The 17,913-nt window shown below is 40.1% G+C and overlaps 1 protein-coding gene across 1 annotated transcript; it reads left to right on the forward strand.

The window, feature by feature from the left end:
• The first annotated feature begins 366 nt into the window (after positions 1-366).
• On the forward strand, positions 367-14,813 carry LOC113569243 (scavenger receptor cysteine-rich type 1 protein M130-like). Its single transcript, XM_035528179.1, has 15 exons — positions 367-436; positions 553-861; positions 1,671-1,979; positions 7,167-7,478; positions 7,588-7,902; positions 8,005-8,364; positions 8,597-8,911; positions 9,336-9,641; positions 9,762-9,824; positions 10,035-10,349; positions 11,191-11,244; positions 11,340-11,483; positions 11,573-11,671; positions 14,559-14,621; positions 14,803-14,813. The coding sequence occupies exons 2-15, from the start codon at positions 651-653 to the stop codon at positions 14,811-14,813; spliced, it is 2,877 nt and encodes a 958-aa protein (XP_035384072.1). The 5' UTR covers positions 367-436; positions 553-650.
• The last annotated feature ends 3,100 nt before the right edge of the window (positions 14,814-17,913 follow it).

A 17,913-nucleotide genomic window follows, 5' to 3' on the forward strand; every position in this document is an offset into this window, starting at 1 on the left:
TAAACGCACAAATTCACTTTGCAACCTGTTACAATATTACAAATCACAAATGCATGGTTTTGTGTAATCTGTTTTAGCATTTCTTAGTCATTACATTAAGTTACATTTGTCTCTATTCCTTGTATTAATATTTTAGGAGTGAGGCTGGTCGATGGTCCTCGCTGCTCTGGGAGGGTAGAGGTGCTTCATGGGAAGATCTGGACCACAGTGTGTGATGCCGACTTTGACCAGCAGGATGCAGAGGTTGTGTGTAGAGACCTGGGCTGTGGGCCTCCTGAGGAGGTGCTGGGAGCAGCTGCTTTTGGCAGAGGGGAGGGCCAGGTGTGGACAGAAGAGCTTCAGTGCAGAGGCAACGAATCTGATATTTACTCTTGTCCGACATCTTCATACAAACACAGTTGCTCTCATGACAACGATGTGGGTCTGTTGTGTGCTGGTAAGAAATACATTTATTTTACGTAATGACATATTTCCACATCTCTATTTGCTTATGTCAAACACTTTCACATTTAGAATAGATTGTCTTCACTCTATTCATTCTGTCTCCCACAGACAATGTGAGACTGGTGGATGGTAGTAGTCACTGTTCTGGGAGAGTAGAGGTTCTTCACAGAGGACAGTGGGGAACAGTGTGCGATGATGACTGGGATATGAGAGATGCTGCAGTGGTGTGTAGAGAGCTGGGCTGTGGGGAGGCTGTAGATGTACTGGGTAATTCTCACTTTGGACCAGGATCAGGACCAATCTGGATGGATGATATAGACTGTAGTGGATCAGAGTCTACACTGAAGAACTGTAGATCCGCAGGTTGGGGTAAACATAACTGTAATCAAACTAAAAATGCTGGCGTTATCTGCTCAGGTAAACTACAATACATCTGCATATGATATCTGTACTGATTGTAATTCACAACCTAATATCGTATTAGTTACTATGGCTCTACTTTCAAATGTCTTTGGCAAATTTGGGTGTTTTTATAGGTATTAAATTTCTTAAACTTTTCTGACTATTTGTGTTTGTCATGTCTTGTATGTTGGCAGTATTTTGTACATAAAGGTTTTTACTGATATTTTATGACATTAAAGAAAACCATATGAGCCATGCATTAATTAGAGCATTACCTTAATATTAAGCTATTTAAGCATCTTGGTCATCACAATAAGTTACATGTGTCTCTATTCCCTATACTAATATTTTAGGAGTGAGGCTGGTTGGTGCTCCTCGCTGCACTGGGAGAGTGGAGGTGCTTCATAGGAAGACCTGGGCCACTGTGTGTCATTCTGACTTTGACCAAAAGGATGCAGAGGTTGTGTGTAGAGAGCTGGGCTGTGGGCCTCCTATGGAGGTGCTGGGAACAGCTTCTTTTGGCAGAGGGGAGGGCCAGGTGTGGTCAGAGGAGCTTCAGTGTACAGGCAACGAATCTCAGATTCACCTCTGTCCCTCATCATCTACACTTACACACAACTGCCTTCATGAGCATGGTGTGGCACTAGTGTGTGGGGGTAAGATTTAGGGTAATTCATATGTAAACATGTATTTCTCAAACTGTAATTATAAGTTATGTAAGATTTTAACATTTTTTTTGTATCGCTTGCACAACTGTCTCTTTTTCTGATTTGTTTCTATACCTCTCTGCCTCTTTCTTTCTTCCTAATTTTCATTTTGCACAGACAGTGTAAGGCTGATGGACGGTGGTGGTCACTGTGCTGGGAGAGTCGAGGTTCTTCATAGAGGACAGTGGGGAACAGTATGTGATGATGACTGGGATATGAGAGATGCTGCAGTGGTGTGTAGAGAGCTGGGTTGTGGGGAGGCTGTAGATGTACTGGGTAATTCTCACTTTGGACCAGGATCAGGACCAATCTGGATGGATGATGTGGACTGTACTGGATCAGAGTCTACACTGAAGAACTGTACATCAGCAGGTTGGGGTAAACATGACTGTAATCAAACCAAAAATGCTGGAGTCATCTGCTCAGGTAAGATGCTCTAAATCTCAATATAAAACTCAAATAATACAGTTTACTACTGAACATTTATTAATTTCCTTGCCTTTGTCATTTATGAATCTAAAAATATAATGCATATTATTGTATTCTTCCCACCTCCAACTCAAGATTTTCCATGACTTTTAAGGGTTGAGAGTTTAATGTCCCAACAAATACATTCATATTTCAACATTTGAATAATAATCATTAGGAAGCACTGAATTTTCTTTGTTCTTTTATGCTAATACTTTAGGGGTCAGATTGGTTGGTGGTCCTCACTGCTCTGGGAGAGTAGAGGTGCTTCATGGGAAGCTCTGGGCCACAGTGTGTATTGAAGACTTTGACCAGCAGGATGCAGAGGTTGTGTGTAGAGACCTGGGCTGTGGGCTTCCTGTGGAGGTGCTGGGAGCAGCTGCTTTTGGCAGAGGGGAGGGCCAGGTGTGGACAGAGGAGCTTCAGTGTACAGGCAACGAATCCCAGATTCATCTCTGTCCAAAATCATCTACTCTCAAACATGACTGCTCGCATGACAATAATGTGGGATTGGTGTGTGCTGGTAAGAAATGCATGCATTCAGAGTTAATCTTGTATTTTTCTGACACTAATCATTTATGTTATTTACAATTTAAACCCATTGTTAAATGTATATTTTTTTCTATATATGAATTATATATCATTTTAGCATTTTCTCTTTGTAATGGTGATGCTGAAGCTGGGGAAGTGTTATGATTAATTTGCAGATTCTTTGCTGCGGAAATAGTTAAAGAACACAGAGCAACAATAAGTGGAGTCTTAACAAGTATAGAGGCAGAAAACCAGGGAATTATTCTATATCATGCAGCAATGCCAAAACACAAATGGCTAAGATCACAAACCATTAAAAAAGGAGGGTCAGAAACAAAAAGAGCCAAATGCATCAGATAAACAGTTCAGGAATGCAGACAGAGAAAAGTGGCAAGACCTCACAATAAAACAAGCGAGTTTAAATAATACATTTAAAGAGTTCCAAACTGTTCTTAGTGTGCAGAGTTACGAACCATGGAAACCAGTCAGTATTCTGGAGCAGATGAGCTCTGGTGGTGGATGTGGGAAGTGTCTGAGGCCTCCATCTGGTGGCCTGTGTGTAACAACAGTGACTTACATGACAGATACGTGTATGTTGTCCCCCCCCCCAACTTAATCACTCTCTCGTTGTCTCTCTCTCTCTCTCTCTCTCTCTCTCTCTCTCTCTCTCTCTCTCTCTCTCTCTCTCTCTCTCTCTCTCTCTCTCTCTCTCGGACATACAGACATGGTGAGGCTGGTGAATGGCAGCAGGCCTTGTACTGGGAGAGTGGAGGTTCTTCATAGAGGACAGTGGGGAACAGTGTGTGATGATGACTGGGATATGAGAGATGCTGCAGTGGTGTGTAGAGAGCTGGGGTGTGGGGAGGCTGTAGATGTACTGGGTAAAGCTCACTTTGGACCAGGATCAGGACCAATCTGGATGAATGAAGTGGCCTGTAGTGGATCAGAGTCTACGCTGAAGAACTGTGGCTCAAGTGGAAGTGTTAGTGACTGTCATCATGCAGGAGTTATCTGCTCAGGTAAATTATACTAATCTTAAGAATGGATATATTTACCTCGACTGGCATTTCTGCATATTTGCTAGCTTTCAGACTTTGTTATACCAGTTATGACATTACACATTTTGTTCAATTCAGTTGTATATTTGTTTAATAAAAGGAAAACATGGCATCATTCTCATTAGAAGCTTCTATGGACATGATCCTATGAATGTGACATGCTATGATAGATCAGTTGTTAACAATTCTTGTGGAGTTCCTTTTTCAGATAAAACAGCTGTGCTTTCTTTCTTCAGCATTTGTAAAGGAAATTTAATTATTCTTTGTCACTTATTAGACCACCCACAAAACCTATTTTCTAATAATATATTTATTATTTGCTGCCATTAATGAAGAACCATGCATTAACTAGATAGATAGATAGATAGATAGATAGATAGATAGATAGATAGATAGATAGATAGATAGATAGATAGATAGATAGATAGATAGATAGATAGATAGATAGATAGATAGATAGATAGATCACTTTATTTATTAATCCCAGGGGGAAATTGACATAGGCAAAGTGACAGTGCAATACAAACATTCACTGAGGTGTGTATATATGATTGTGCAATGAATGCAGAAGAGAATGACAACAGAGTGGATATTAATAATAAGCACGATTATCTAATGCTCAATACCACTCAGTAGTGTCCCGACACAAAGAAGGATTGTACAGTGTGCTCTCAATTGGAACGAATGATCTCCTGTACCGCTACTTACTACAGCAGAGCAGAATGAGTCTGTGACTAAAAGATAATAAGATAGCACTCATGACAACAGACTGGTAGAACATTGTCAGCATCTTGAAGGACACATTAAAGGAACTGAGCTTCCTCAAAAAGTAAAATCTACTCATCACCTTCCTGTACACAGCTTCTGAGTTGCCCTTCCAGTCCAGTTTATCGTCAAGGATGACACCAAGGTATTTGTACGTTACCACCTGCTCAACATCCTGATCCTTGATGGTAATAGGACTGGTCGTTGTCCTCCTCCTCTTGAAATCTGGCACCATTTCCTTGGTCTTGTCCACATTGAGGAGCAGATGGTTCCTCTCACACCGCTCTACAAAACTGTTAACCACATTTCTGTATTCTCCCTCCTTGATACATCCAACCATCGCCGAATCATCAGAAAACTTCTGGAGATGGCATAGGTCAGACTGGTACTGGAAGTCAGTAGTGTACAGGGTGAATAGGAAAGGTGAGAGTACAGTTCCCTGTGCTGCTCCAATGTAACTGACCAAGACTTCAGATCGGCTTGCTCCCAGCTGCACGTACTGGGGTCTGTCAGACAGGTAGTCCTTGACCCAGGTGATCATGGACATGTCCACCTGCATTCTCTCCATCTTCTCCCCGAATCTGAGAGGTTGGATGGTGTTGAATGCGGTTGAGAAATAAAAAAAAGGTGATTCTTACAATGGTATTGTTCTGATCCAGATGTGCATGTGCCTTCTGCAGTAGGTAGATAACAGCATCATCCACACCTACCTGCTGCTGGTAAGCAAACTGCAGAGGGTCCAGGAAAGGGCTGACTATAGGTCTAAGATATGACAGCACTAGCCTTTCTAGGACCTTCATGATGTGAGATGTGAGCACCACCAGTCTGTAGTCATTCAAGGAAGATGTAGACTTCTTTTGAACAGGAACTAGGCAGGAGGTTTTCCACCGCCTTGGCAGTCTCCTGCTTAAGGCTCAGGTTATAGAGCTGCTGAAGGATCCCACACAACTGGGTTGCACAAACCTTCAGTACCCTTGGGCTGATTCCATCTGGCCCTGCAGCTTTGCCGACTCTATGCTTTTACAGCTGTCTTTTCACCTGGCTGGTTGTTATTTCTGGGTGGGGGAGTTGTGAAAGTTGTGAATCAACAGATAATGACTGTAGGGTGAAAGGGGGTGGGTGCTGATATTTAAGAGGTGTTGATGTTGAGGAAGTGGGGGAGATGCGTCTGCAGGTGTGGGCGGAGGGTGTTGTGCTGAACCGGTTAAAAAACACATTCAACTCATTGGCCTTGTCTTAACTGCCCCCAACAGTCTGTTGCCTTATTTTGATCTGATTCATGCCTGTCCACACCTCCTTTGCATTCTGCTGAAGCTTCATCTCCAGCTTCCTTCTATAGCCTTCCTTGTTCTCCCGGAGTCTCACCTTAAGCTCTTTCTACACCCCCTTCAATAGTTCCTTGTCCTTAAGTCTGAAAGGCTGTTTTTTCCTATTAAGAAGTTCCTTCAGGTTCTTGGTGACCCATGGCTTGTTGTTAGGAAAACAACGTACCCACCTGACAGGAACAATGAAGTCAGTGCAAAAGTTGATATAGTCGCTGAAGCAGTCTGTGATACTGTGATAATGTCCTTGCCAGTTTGTAGTCTCAAAGCAAACCTGCAGAGCCTCCTCTGCCTCTGGTGACCATCTCTTTATTGACTTCTTTGCCACAGGTTGTCTTAAGACAACAGGCCAGTATGTGGGTGACAACAGAACCAGGTTATGGTCTGATATAGTCTAGTGAAATATTATAAAAAATCAATAATGTAAGTAGTTTCTCTGTCACTAGAATGTGTTCCATGGTCTCTATTGCCCATACTAATATTTTAGGAGTGAGGCTGGTTGGTGGTCCTCGCTGCTCTGGGAGAGTGGAGGTACTTCATGGGAAGACCTGGACCACAGTGTGTGATGCTGACTTTGACCAGAAGGATGCAGAGGTTGTGTGTAGAGAGCTGGGCTGTGGGCCTCCTGTGGAGGTGCTAGGAGCAGCTGCTTTTGGCAGAGGGGAGGGCCAGGTGTGGACAGAGGAGCTTCAGTGTCGAGGCAATGAATCGGATATTTTCTCCTGTCCAACAATATCTGCAGTCAAACATGACTGTTCTCATGACAGTGATGTGGGATTGGTGTGTGCTGGTAAGAATTGTGTTTTTTAAACTGATTTCACATTTTACATAAAAAACATTTTCTGTGTTAAAAACCCATTGTACATGATGATCTGTCTATCTCTCTTTGTTACTCTATCATGTTCTTGTTCTTGGCCATACAGGCAGTGTGAGGCTGGTGGATGGTGGAAGTCGATGTGCTGGGAGAGTGGAGGTTCTTCATAGAGGACAGTGGGGAACAGTGTGTGTTTTTGGTATAAGTACAATAGCTGCAGTAGTGGTGTGTAGAGAGCTGGGCTGTGGAGAGTTTCTGAGTATTAACGTAGGTTACATACCAGGGTCAGGACCAATTTGGATGAGTCATGTGGACTGCAGTGGAACTGAGTCTACAGTGAAACACTGTGGATCATTGGGCTGGGGTGAACATAGCTGTCTTCATTATGATGATGCTGAATTAATCTGCTCAGGTATGTTGAAATCAGTGTGTATATTCAATCAGTCTGTTTTCTATTAATCTCTTTTAGAATGATTTGTATAAACATCTGATAAATATCATATTTGTGATTAATTCTGGACCCATCATCCACAGAACATAGATGAGATCGTTCTGACTTTAAATATCGTAGTATGTTTTAATTAACTGAATGATTATAGACCATTCATTCTTATATGTGTTGTCCATGGTATTGATGATGTTACTTTACACACAGGTCACAAAATGCCCAGACTTAAAGATGGTCCTCACCTGTGTTCTGGGAGAGTAGAGTTGCTTCATGGGAATACCTTGGCCACAGTGTGTGATGCTGACTTTGACCAACAGGATGCAGAGGTTGTTTGTAGAGAGCTGGGATGTGGGCATCCTATGAAGGTGCTGGGAGCAGCTGCTTTTGGCAGAGGGGAGGGTCAGGTGTGGACAGAGGAACTTCAGTGTAGAGGCAACGAATCTGAGGTTTCTCTCTGTCCAACATCTTCAGTCAAACAGAACTGCTCCCATTACAATGATGTGGGACTAATATGTTCAGGTTAAGTGTTTGTCATTTTTCTGCCAGAAATATATTGTAACTATGAGATACTAAGATAAGCTTTGTTCTTGTCATTTTAGAGATCTGTAATCAGTTCTGTGTTTTACAGGTCACACAGCAGTGCGTCTGTTGAATGGCTGGGACTCCTGTTCTGGTCGAGTGGAACTTCAGTACCTCAGTGACTGGGGCTCAGTTTGTGGGGCTAGCTGGGATATGAAAGCTGCCAGTGTCCTCTGTGGACAGCTGAAGTGTGGGAGTGCTGTGGCTTTGTTGGCAGCGGACTGGTTTGGGGAGGGGAGTGGCCACATCTGGGCTGATGTTTTTGATTGTCATGGGAATGAGACACACCTGTCAGAATGTCCCATCTCATCATGGAGTCGAGCAGCATGCTCTCATAAACAGGCTGCTGGAGTCATCTGCAATGGTGAGCTCTTCCACACATGTTCACCACATTAGTGAAATTAGTGATGTTTTGCATGCTAAAATAAGCTTATTAATTTACCTGTTTAATTATATTCCCATTCAGGTTCCTCTCAGGCCTTTCATGAGGGGCAAGTGCGGTTGTCTGGAGGGAGGGAGTGTGAGGGGCAGGTTGAGGTTTACTTCAGCCAGGACTGGAGGAGAGTTCTCCTGGACTCCTGGAGCGTGCCTGAGGCCTCAGTGGTCTGCAGACAGCTGGGCTGTGGCTCTGTGCTGAACTTCTCCAGCTCCTCTCCATCCAGTCCTGATCAACACAGCCACATCTGTGTGACGGGTTTCAATTGTTCTGGGAGTGAAGCTCATCTGGGGAACTGCAGCAGTGCAAACCTCCTCAACCTCTCCTGCAGCTCCATGGAACAGCTGTCAATCACCTGCTCTGGTATGTGTTACATTAACCTAAAAACTGGTAATTCTTAATAAAGTTAATAACATGCTTGCCTAATCTACTCTAAAATGTACACCAGTTGTGTGAAGATTAATGACTTTTATGTCACATTAACAAAAATAATAACCTGGTGTTCTTATTTTGGTGGAACAATTCTATGTAAATCAAAACCAGAGTTTCAACTGTCTGAACTGTTCTGGACAATTAACGTGTGACTGTGTGTGTATACACTTAGAGTGTGTTTGTGTTTCAGCCCACTCCTCCATCAGGCTGGTTGGATCTGGGGGAGACTGTGCAGGAAGGCTGGAGGTTTTCCTCAGTGGATCGTGGGGGACAGTGTGTGATGACTCATGGGATATTGAGGATGCCCAGGTGGTGTGCAGGCAGCTGCAGTGTGGAGTAGCCCTCAGTGCCCACGTACCAGCCTGGTTTGGTCCTGGAACTGGACCCATATGGCTGAATGAGGTGCAGTGTGAGGGGAATGAGACGTCCCTGTGGAACTGCAGGTATCAGTCTGGAGGAAAGCATGACTGCAGACACAAGGAGGATGTAGGCGTCGTGTGCTCAGGTGAAGTATGCTGACTGCAACTGTTCTTGAATTTGATTTACTTGTCTTTTGTTCTTTAAAGTGTATAGTGATAACATAAAATGTAACACAGTTGCACAGTTCAAAAGCAAGTGTCAAATGTAAAAGTCTATGACATTAAGCATACAAGAATGATATCTAATAATTCTGACAGAAGATAACCCAAAACTGCACCAAAGCAGTGTCATATTTAATAATGCTCATTTTAATTTGCTTTTAGCTATTTAAGTTTTATTATGTTAAGAAAGCTAAGTTTCATATGGGTTTAAAGAAACATAAAAAAAACAATAATTAAGACACTGATGGCAACTGTGCATTTATACTTTGGGTAGAGTGAGCTCTTGTAGAACGGTCTAAGAATCATAAAGATTAACAAAACAGTTGTCTGCATATTTTCTCTCACCAGAGTTTAAAGAGATCAGACTCACTGAGGGGTGTAAAGGGAATCTGGAAGTGTTCTACAATGGGACCTGGGGGAATGTGTGTGTGAATGAGATGAATGAAGAAACAGCAAGTTTGATCTGTCAAGAGCTGAACTGTGGAAAAACAGGCAGGGAGTCTGGGGCCAGAGCAAGAGTGGAATCATCTCCTAACTGGCTGGATCAGGTGAAATGTAGGAAACATGACTCCACTCTATGGCACTGCCCATCTGACCCCTGGGGGCACAACAAGTGTGATAATGACAAGGAGGTGGCTCACATTACCTGTTCAGGTAGGCAGATTCTCCGTGCATGTAAAGATTCTTGCAGATATCAAGTAGCTGAGAAGTTAATCATTAAATGCTCATGAGCATTAAATCTGCAATCATAATTTCTTACCATACTCACAGAAGAGCAGAAACATTTACAAAAACATGTGAAATGCTCTTCATTTCCCCATCAAAGCCAGTGCTCAGGTAAGGATGCATTAATTAATGAGAGCATTAAATCAAAATTCTTCCAATATCTTACCCATCATTGCAAATTTTAATGGATTACTCAACATCAATACTTCACACAGTCAAAGTTGTCACGAAATGTGGTATCTGCTGAACCCAGACAGTTATGTTACTGCCCTAACTGTCCTGTGCAGTATTTTCTCCTCATGTCATATGTCTGTGGTATAGTTCCGCTGCCTCTCAGGCTGAGTGGACCAGAGGGAAGCTGCTCTGGGAGGCTGGAGGTTTATCATAATGCTGCGTGGGGCTCCATCTGTGATGATCAGTGGGACATCAGGGATGCTGAGGTGGTCTGCCGACAGCTGGGCTGTGGGAAGGCACTGCATGCTAATGGGAGTGCTGCCTTTGGTGCTGGTGAAGGGGCGATCTGGTTGAACAGAGTGGAGTGTAGAGGGGATGAAATTCACCTGTGGGACTGCAGTTATTCACTGAAGAACCACACTGACTGCTCCCACAAAGAGGATGCTGGCATCATTTGTGCAGGTTAGAGGAGACCTCAGACAGGGTTTTGGATTCAATAAATAACTCCTTTGACAAATTCAGTAGCTGAAAAATAGAAATTGTGCTTGCAATGTTTTGATGTTTTTGGTTTTTTTAGTTTGTAGGCTAATTACACCTTGTTATGTATCTCTGGGTGTTGTATCTGGTGATGAGGGATACACCTGTGCAGCACATCATCAATTATTAATGTTGCTGTAAGCAAGGACTCTCATTGGGTGGACGTTTTGTCACTGAGCCCTCTGTCCTCACATCTCATCCTTGCATCTCTTTGTCACATCCCCAGAGGGAGGAGTTAAGTCATGAGGAAGAGGTGCAAAGAAGTGAGAACAGTTAAAGAAATGAGAAGAACCTAGTAATTAAGTTCTTCCCTCCTAACTAATGTATAGCCCTGAAAATACATGTCCTTATACATTGAAGTAGCATTAGTATACAGTCAAATCTGAATAAAAAATGAGCAAATATAAATGTCATCCACAGCTTCATTGTTCATGAATTGCTTTTTGGCTTACCAGAACTGCCAAACTCATAATTAAATATTGACATTTGGTCCGTGACAATGTACACCAGTGACAATGATAAATGTTTTTAATAACCTGAGAAATGCTGGATTTTGCAGGTAAATCGTTATCATCATTATGAGTGTCAACATGAATAACAACAACAATAATAATAATATCAAAAATGTCTAGAAAGAAATGTAATTTAAATGATATAACAGACATATACTTGCTAGGGTCAGTTAGAGAATAAAGCTAATTAATTTGATTTTGTATGTTTGTGTGAGTTCTGTGTCCACCTAACTGATTTGGTTCTCTATTTCTAGACATCTCCCTGACCCCTGTGATTACAAGCAAAGTAACCATCAACTCCATCTCAGGTCCTCTTTTCATTCCTCTGCCTCATTTTTTTTTTTTTAATGTTCAAATGAAAAATACTGTTTATACACGTTCTCCTTTGCAATTTCCTGTCCAGTTGATAAATCTGAGATGACAACCAGTCGACCTCTACCTCAACCAGTTACCTCGTCAGTGGTCCTGCTGGTACTGGGAGTGCTGCTCTTCCTGGCCTTAGTGCTTCTCTCTGGGCTGGTTTACCAGAACAGAGTGCTCAGGAGAGGTAGGGAACATTCACATATAATCTATGGTTTCAGACATTTTACACCATTCATTTGCTGGAGCCATGTTTCCTCATGTCTTCACACCCAGTGCTCTATAAGAGGAGGTGTAAGACTTTGCCTGAAGTAATTTATGAGGAGATTGACCACAGAATCACCAGTGAAAAAACTCCCATCTCTGTTCAAAAGGGTGAGTAATATGGAGGGTAATATTGCAGGCAATCCTAGTGTGTATGACACAGAGATAAAAGAAAAATACAGAGTGAGAGAAAAATGAGAGAGCTTGTGTGTTATATTTGTTATTTTGAAGCTGTGTGACTGTATCGCACTCTTTTCATACCTTATGACATTTCACATCTTGCTGCTCACTGCATTAAGAGATCTGAACAGTATCATAATAAATGTCTGCTTGTAAGGCAAGGCATGTTTTAATATGTAGTACCTTTCATGCACAATAGGAATTCAAAGTACTTTACTCAAATGTATAGAAACATTGAGTGTAAAAAAGTTTTAAATAAAGGCTGAGATCTGTCACCTCAGAAAGGGCTTTAAAAAATAGGAGTAGATTTAAAGTAAAGTAAAATTACAAATTAAAAGATAAAGATACAAGAAAACAAGAACATTGTCAATCTAAACAATAACATTTGGGGTATATCTAAGATCAGGAAGGTTCTGATTGCATTTAGCATCATACTGTCTAAAAGTTGCCTCACCATATTTGGTTCTGATTCTAGGCAGCATTAGCTGATTAGCCTGACTGGCCTATTGGGTTTGTACTCTTCCAGTAGATCAGAGATGTATTTTGGTTCTAGGCCATTCAGTGATTTATATACAATTGTTTGTATATAATTATATTTAGAAATACCAAAAATGAGGAACTTTGAAATGAATTGGTAGTGGATGTAAGAATGTGAAAACTGGAATCAATGTCTTCAACTCTATTTGTTTTGTTAAGATTTCTGGCAGCTGCCTTTTAAATAAGAATAACAGTTTGTGAACTTGTTTAAGCCAGTATAAAGACTAGTGCAGTAATTTTGTCTGTAGGACAAGATATACTTTATTGGTATGTTGGACTCTATCCTATTGTACTGTACTAGGATATTCTATGAGTAAATGACAAAGCACTTTTGTAAGTCGCTCTGGATAAGAGTGTCTGCTAAATGCCATAAATGGAAATGTAGGAGAAAAATGCAGGTATTAGTTTCTCTATGTCCTGTTTAGACATTAAATGTTTACCCTTTGATATATTCTTTAGATAGTTAAGTCATTCTTTGTTATTGATTTGATGTAACTGCTGAAGTTCTGATCTGAATCAACATTCTGATTTCTGACTTTAGCTTTAGTCTTCAGGGCTCTGGTGTCAAGATAAGAACTGACTTCAAGTCAGTCATTGCTGTTAATGGCCAAATGTAATCACCTCTGTCTTTTCTTTGTTCAATTTGGTGCCTTTCCAGTTGTTTATCTCTAAGCACTTTTTTTACATGCTGAATATGTAAAAGTGATGTAAAGTAATATATTTAAAGAATTATCTTCTAAACTGAGAGACACACAGAATTAAGGACATAGCTCAGCCCCTTTGTTTTCCAGTCAGTAGGAGGGGCAGAACTGCACATATGCATTTCTGTTGCTCCATTCCCTGCTCTCTGTAAGGTGGTCTCAAACCCAGGTCAGCTGGGTGATATCAACAGCCTACTGGGTGAGCAACCACGCTCTAACAATGGTGGGCCCGTTTGCCGAACAGTTAGAGCCTGGGTCAGGTAAAACAAAAGAAAAAACTAAACACCACGCTGAGCGTGGAAAAAAGGGAGAATAAAGGACGCCAGGGGAAGGAATGGCAACCCCGATGCACTGGGGAAAACTCAAACTAAAACTTCCCAAACAAAACCACAAAACAGGGAGGAACTTGAATGGCTAAGGGAAGCATCCGGAGAAAGACAGACTTGAGAGGGAAAACTGGAGAGAGGAGGGGACGTGTGAACACGGACACCCTCGCAGCACAGAAGTGAGGTGTAGTACGAGAGCTCAGACCTCAATACCTTAAGTTACCGGCTAGGAGCTTAGCTCAGAACTTTGGCAAAGACCCAGCACTGAATGACTGGTTCACTGGGCTTATATAAGGTCTAGCCCAACTGTTGGGTGTTAAGCCTGATTAGTCGTGTGGTTGACTCAAGGCCTCCCTCTGGTGGCTGGAAGGGGCCTCAGCCTGGTGCCAACCCTTACACTCTCTGTCTCTCTTACTACTTCTACCTGTTCTGCATATGCTTTCTCTCTCTTCTTCTTCTCTTCTCACTCTTGTTCCCTGCTCTCTCATTTGTCATGTATTAAATGTAAATTACTTTTTCACATGTTACATTTAAGAATTTACATTTCATTTTAATACTATTTTCACATATTCTTATCAAATAATCTTATGAAATGTTTCCTTTGAGAGATAAAACTACATGTGAATTGTGATTTTGTTTTTGCATCACCAGTTCATGCTAATTAAATAACACAAATTTGCAAAATGAATAGTTTACTGCTTATATTTCTCATTTTAAGCTTGTTATCTAGTTAGCAGTGCCCCCTTGTTAACTTAATCAGTGCCTTCATTTTAATGGTTCAATATGTGTTTTTTGGCAAGTGAAATGGTTATATGTGAGTACATTTTAAATGATCATTACCTTGTCTTCTGACTTGCTTTTAAATACTGGCATCACTATTATTATTAGCTGCTCAAGTGTTTGGAAAGATACTGGGTCATTATGGGACCTGTAGTCCCTGTAGTGAATTTATATGGTATAGTTCTACTCAGCAAGGTTAAAATATAAAGCATTATAGATTTTGTACTGAATTTTAGCTCAGTGACTTTTACCAGTGATTATAGTGGGGCATGGAAACATTTCAGTGGGGCACATGCTCCATTAAACTGGGTCTAGTGACACCCCTGGATTATTGTATTTGTATTGTATGGAAACATGGCAGTCAACTGGACAAATATTCTGTTGTTCTCACAGCTCATTATTATCCCTGAAGGAAAATGCTTGTGATTTCCTGTTTCAAGCATGTTTCATGATTGCTCTGTTCTCTTCTGACAGAACATATCGACTCAGAGGCTCAGCATTCTGGTTATGAAGATTTTGGTAAAGAGCTTCTCTCAGGTAAGGGTGGGATTACATCTCACAAAGAAATATTAGAATTGATAGAAATCATAGTGTTCTTTAATAATCTTATACTTCCAATCAATGCTGTTTTGTCGTAAACATACAACTTTTTAAAAACTCCTTAGTCAGTGTGCTGTGGGTGCCAGATGTGGTACCTTGTGGATGTGTTACCTTGTAGAGTTTTGGTGACTGTTCTCATAGACAATTCTCTTTGGATGCAACATGTATCTTAATATAATTTACAAGAAATTCACTTTTCTTTCGGTTACAGCAAAATCTGTCAGTGAAGAAAAGACTGAGTATTATGATGATGCTGTCACCAGTAGTGGTCTGTCAATTAAATTTGTTTAATTCCTCACTTCATTAAAATGAAAGAGATGATGACGACTGAAATTACTCCATCAGCTCATTTTATTTGATTTAGGTGGTCTAGGGACAGAAAATCCACAGGATAATTACAATGACATCACACATGGACAGACACCTGATACTGTAGCAAGTATGCTTGAATAAAACCCCCTTGCTTCTGGAAAATGTAGTTCTACTAATAATTTCATTACTCAAACTACTGCCAAAATAGGTAACTAATTTGCTGTCAATTTGCAACACTGATACAACTTCAACCTTGTGCAGCTTTGCCGTGTAACATTGACAGTGATACATATACTATCAATTATTTTTCTTAAGCTATTTTTGTTAATTTTACATCAATTTGCACTGTAAATTTTAAACACATAAAATAACATTCAATGACACTGATGTCTGATGGCATTTATCTTGCGTTTTGATAGAGGATGTCATGGAGATCTATGATGATGCTGTTACTGTTGGACCAAACTCGCATGTTACAACAGGTTGGTTTCTCTTAAAATGATAAAGGAATTCTCACCACAAGAATCAACACATTATTAATGTCAGACTTGTTGCTCATTGGCATTAAAACTTGTTTACATGTGCTGGTGTAGCTCTCACTCCAGAGTATTATGATGATGTCATCTCCCCTGGACAAGATTCTTTAGGTGGTACAGGTGAGAATACAGTGGCGGTTTAGGTGGAGCCCATTATAACATGTTTCTATTTCTCTTTACTTGCACATTCCAGCTGCACTGCTTATTAATAATAAGAGAGACTGGCCTTTCCGTATCATCTGACACATGATGTATTGTAGTGTAATGATAATGTGTGCTGTGAGAATACTGACCAATCTAAAACATTATAGACATGTGATCTGTGTGCTTTGAAGAATCACCAAATCTAAAAAGCATCAATAATATATGTTTTAAAAAAAAGTTTAACTGTATTAGATCATCTGTTTAACACTTTGTTTTGTTACATTGCAAGGCATCCTGTATTTGGAACATACAGAAATATTAATTTGCAAAACTAAATTGGTATATTTACTCTTGTTCTTTTACTTGCAGACTATGATAACCTGTAAGACACAGAAGAAAGGCTTCAGTCAGAGAAAACCTCATGAATGAGAGTGCTTTTGCTCAGGAAATGACATTTGACTTCTTAAAACTCAAAGTGTTTAGATCACAAATGGTTCAATGTCTTGCTTCACCCTTTTGCCAGAACACATTTTTGAAAATCATTTTAAACATAAAAGCATCATAGAAATACAATATTAAGCCTTTTTATACACATATTGCATGCATAATGTTGAATTTGGTAGCTTGAAAGGGCTGATGTATGTTATTTGTTGCAAGGGCTCATTTATCAGTATTCAGTGCATGTGCTCCCTGGGAATCAAACCCATGACCATGGTGATATTAGCACCATGTTCATAAGATTATTATGGGTTTATACGGTTTTATACACAGTTAGCCAGCATTTAGATTCTGTTTTGTTCTTGTTTTGTTTTGTATAAAGATGCACACCTTACTCTGTATAGGCCTACAACAAAGTCATCAGTGTTAAAGGATGGGTTCACTACTGAATCCTATAAATATGCACAATAGATACCTTGACCTGCCTTGGCAACAGCCTTGTGAGTAAAAGCTTTGGAATTAATAAAAGGTTATTACACAATTACGAATGGCTTTCATTTCTGTGCGTTTTGTCCTGTGCTCATAAAGAGCTCACATTCTACAAGCTAAAAGTAGAATATTTCTGATTAAAACAACTAATGTTCCATTTAATGTCTGTTTTATTACTGGCCTTCCCATAGACAGTCAACTAATAACTGTTTCACATCCTTAAACTAGATGTCACTTTGTAACAGAATTATTAATTAATAATGTTCTACTTTCACAGTCAATGCTGTATTGTCATAAACATACAACTTTGTTTTATTCTTTCTCAGCAAAATATGTCAGTGAACAAAAGAGTATTATGATGATGCCATCACCAGCAGTGGTCTGACAAGTAAGTTTGTTTAATTCGTCAATTCATTAAAATTAAAGAGATGATTATAGAAATTACTGTATCAGATCATTTTTCTTTCTTACTTTTTAATCTGTTTAGAGGGAAATTGTGCTAAAAATAAATATAAAAGCACACTGACATATTTGGAATTAATAAAAGCATATTTCACACAGTCTGTGTGGATTGCATTGTCCAATGTATCAGATCAGTGAATAGTTGAATGAGGCAGGGCCCATACAGCTCTACTGTAAACAGTTACACTTAGAGCTGTGCATATGCATGTCCATGTAAAGACTTTTTATGTTGCTGTTGTCATTTTAGTTGCTAAATTACTGATCGTCAAACATCTAAACATTTAACCTGGACTGATAAATTGTACTAAAGTGGCCTTTTTAGTATCAGCACCTTTGCTGCAATTATAAATTGTGCTATAGATAGATAGATAGATAGATAGATAGATAGATAGATAGATAGATAGATAGATAGATAGATAGATAGATAGATAGATAGATAGATAGATAGATAGATAGATAGATAGATAGATAGATAGATAGATAGAAAGAATGTCGCCTAAAACAGTTTCACTTTGATTTATTGTCTACATTCATTGTATCAAATATAACTACTACAATGCATTGGACAGTGGACCTTGGTAGGAAACAGCTCCCCGTTGACAGTAATATGTTCTTCTGGCTTGTAACACATATTACAGTTACATACAAAACATTGTCAAATGTAATGTTGCAGCAAATCTGTCAAGCTTCACACATTCCACACAGGTGTCATCAAAGGACAACTGCTGCAGTCTTCTGAGATTCTATGCTGTATGAAGAGAAGTAAAAAAAATAAATGTAAATTGCACATAATAAATAGCAGTCAAAATTCAAAACATTTTTTTTTCAAAACACCAGCAAAACTCACA

Source organism: Electrophorus electricus, chromosome 7 (assembly GCF_013358815.1).
Source record: "Electrophorus electricus isolate fEleEle1 chromosome 7, fEleEle1.pri, whole genome shotgun sequence".
NCBI classification, from domain to species: Eukaryota; Metazoa; Chordata; class Actinopteri; order Gymnotiformes; family Gymnotidae; genus Electrophorus; species Electrophorus electricus.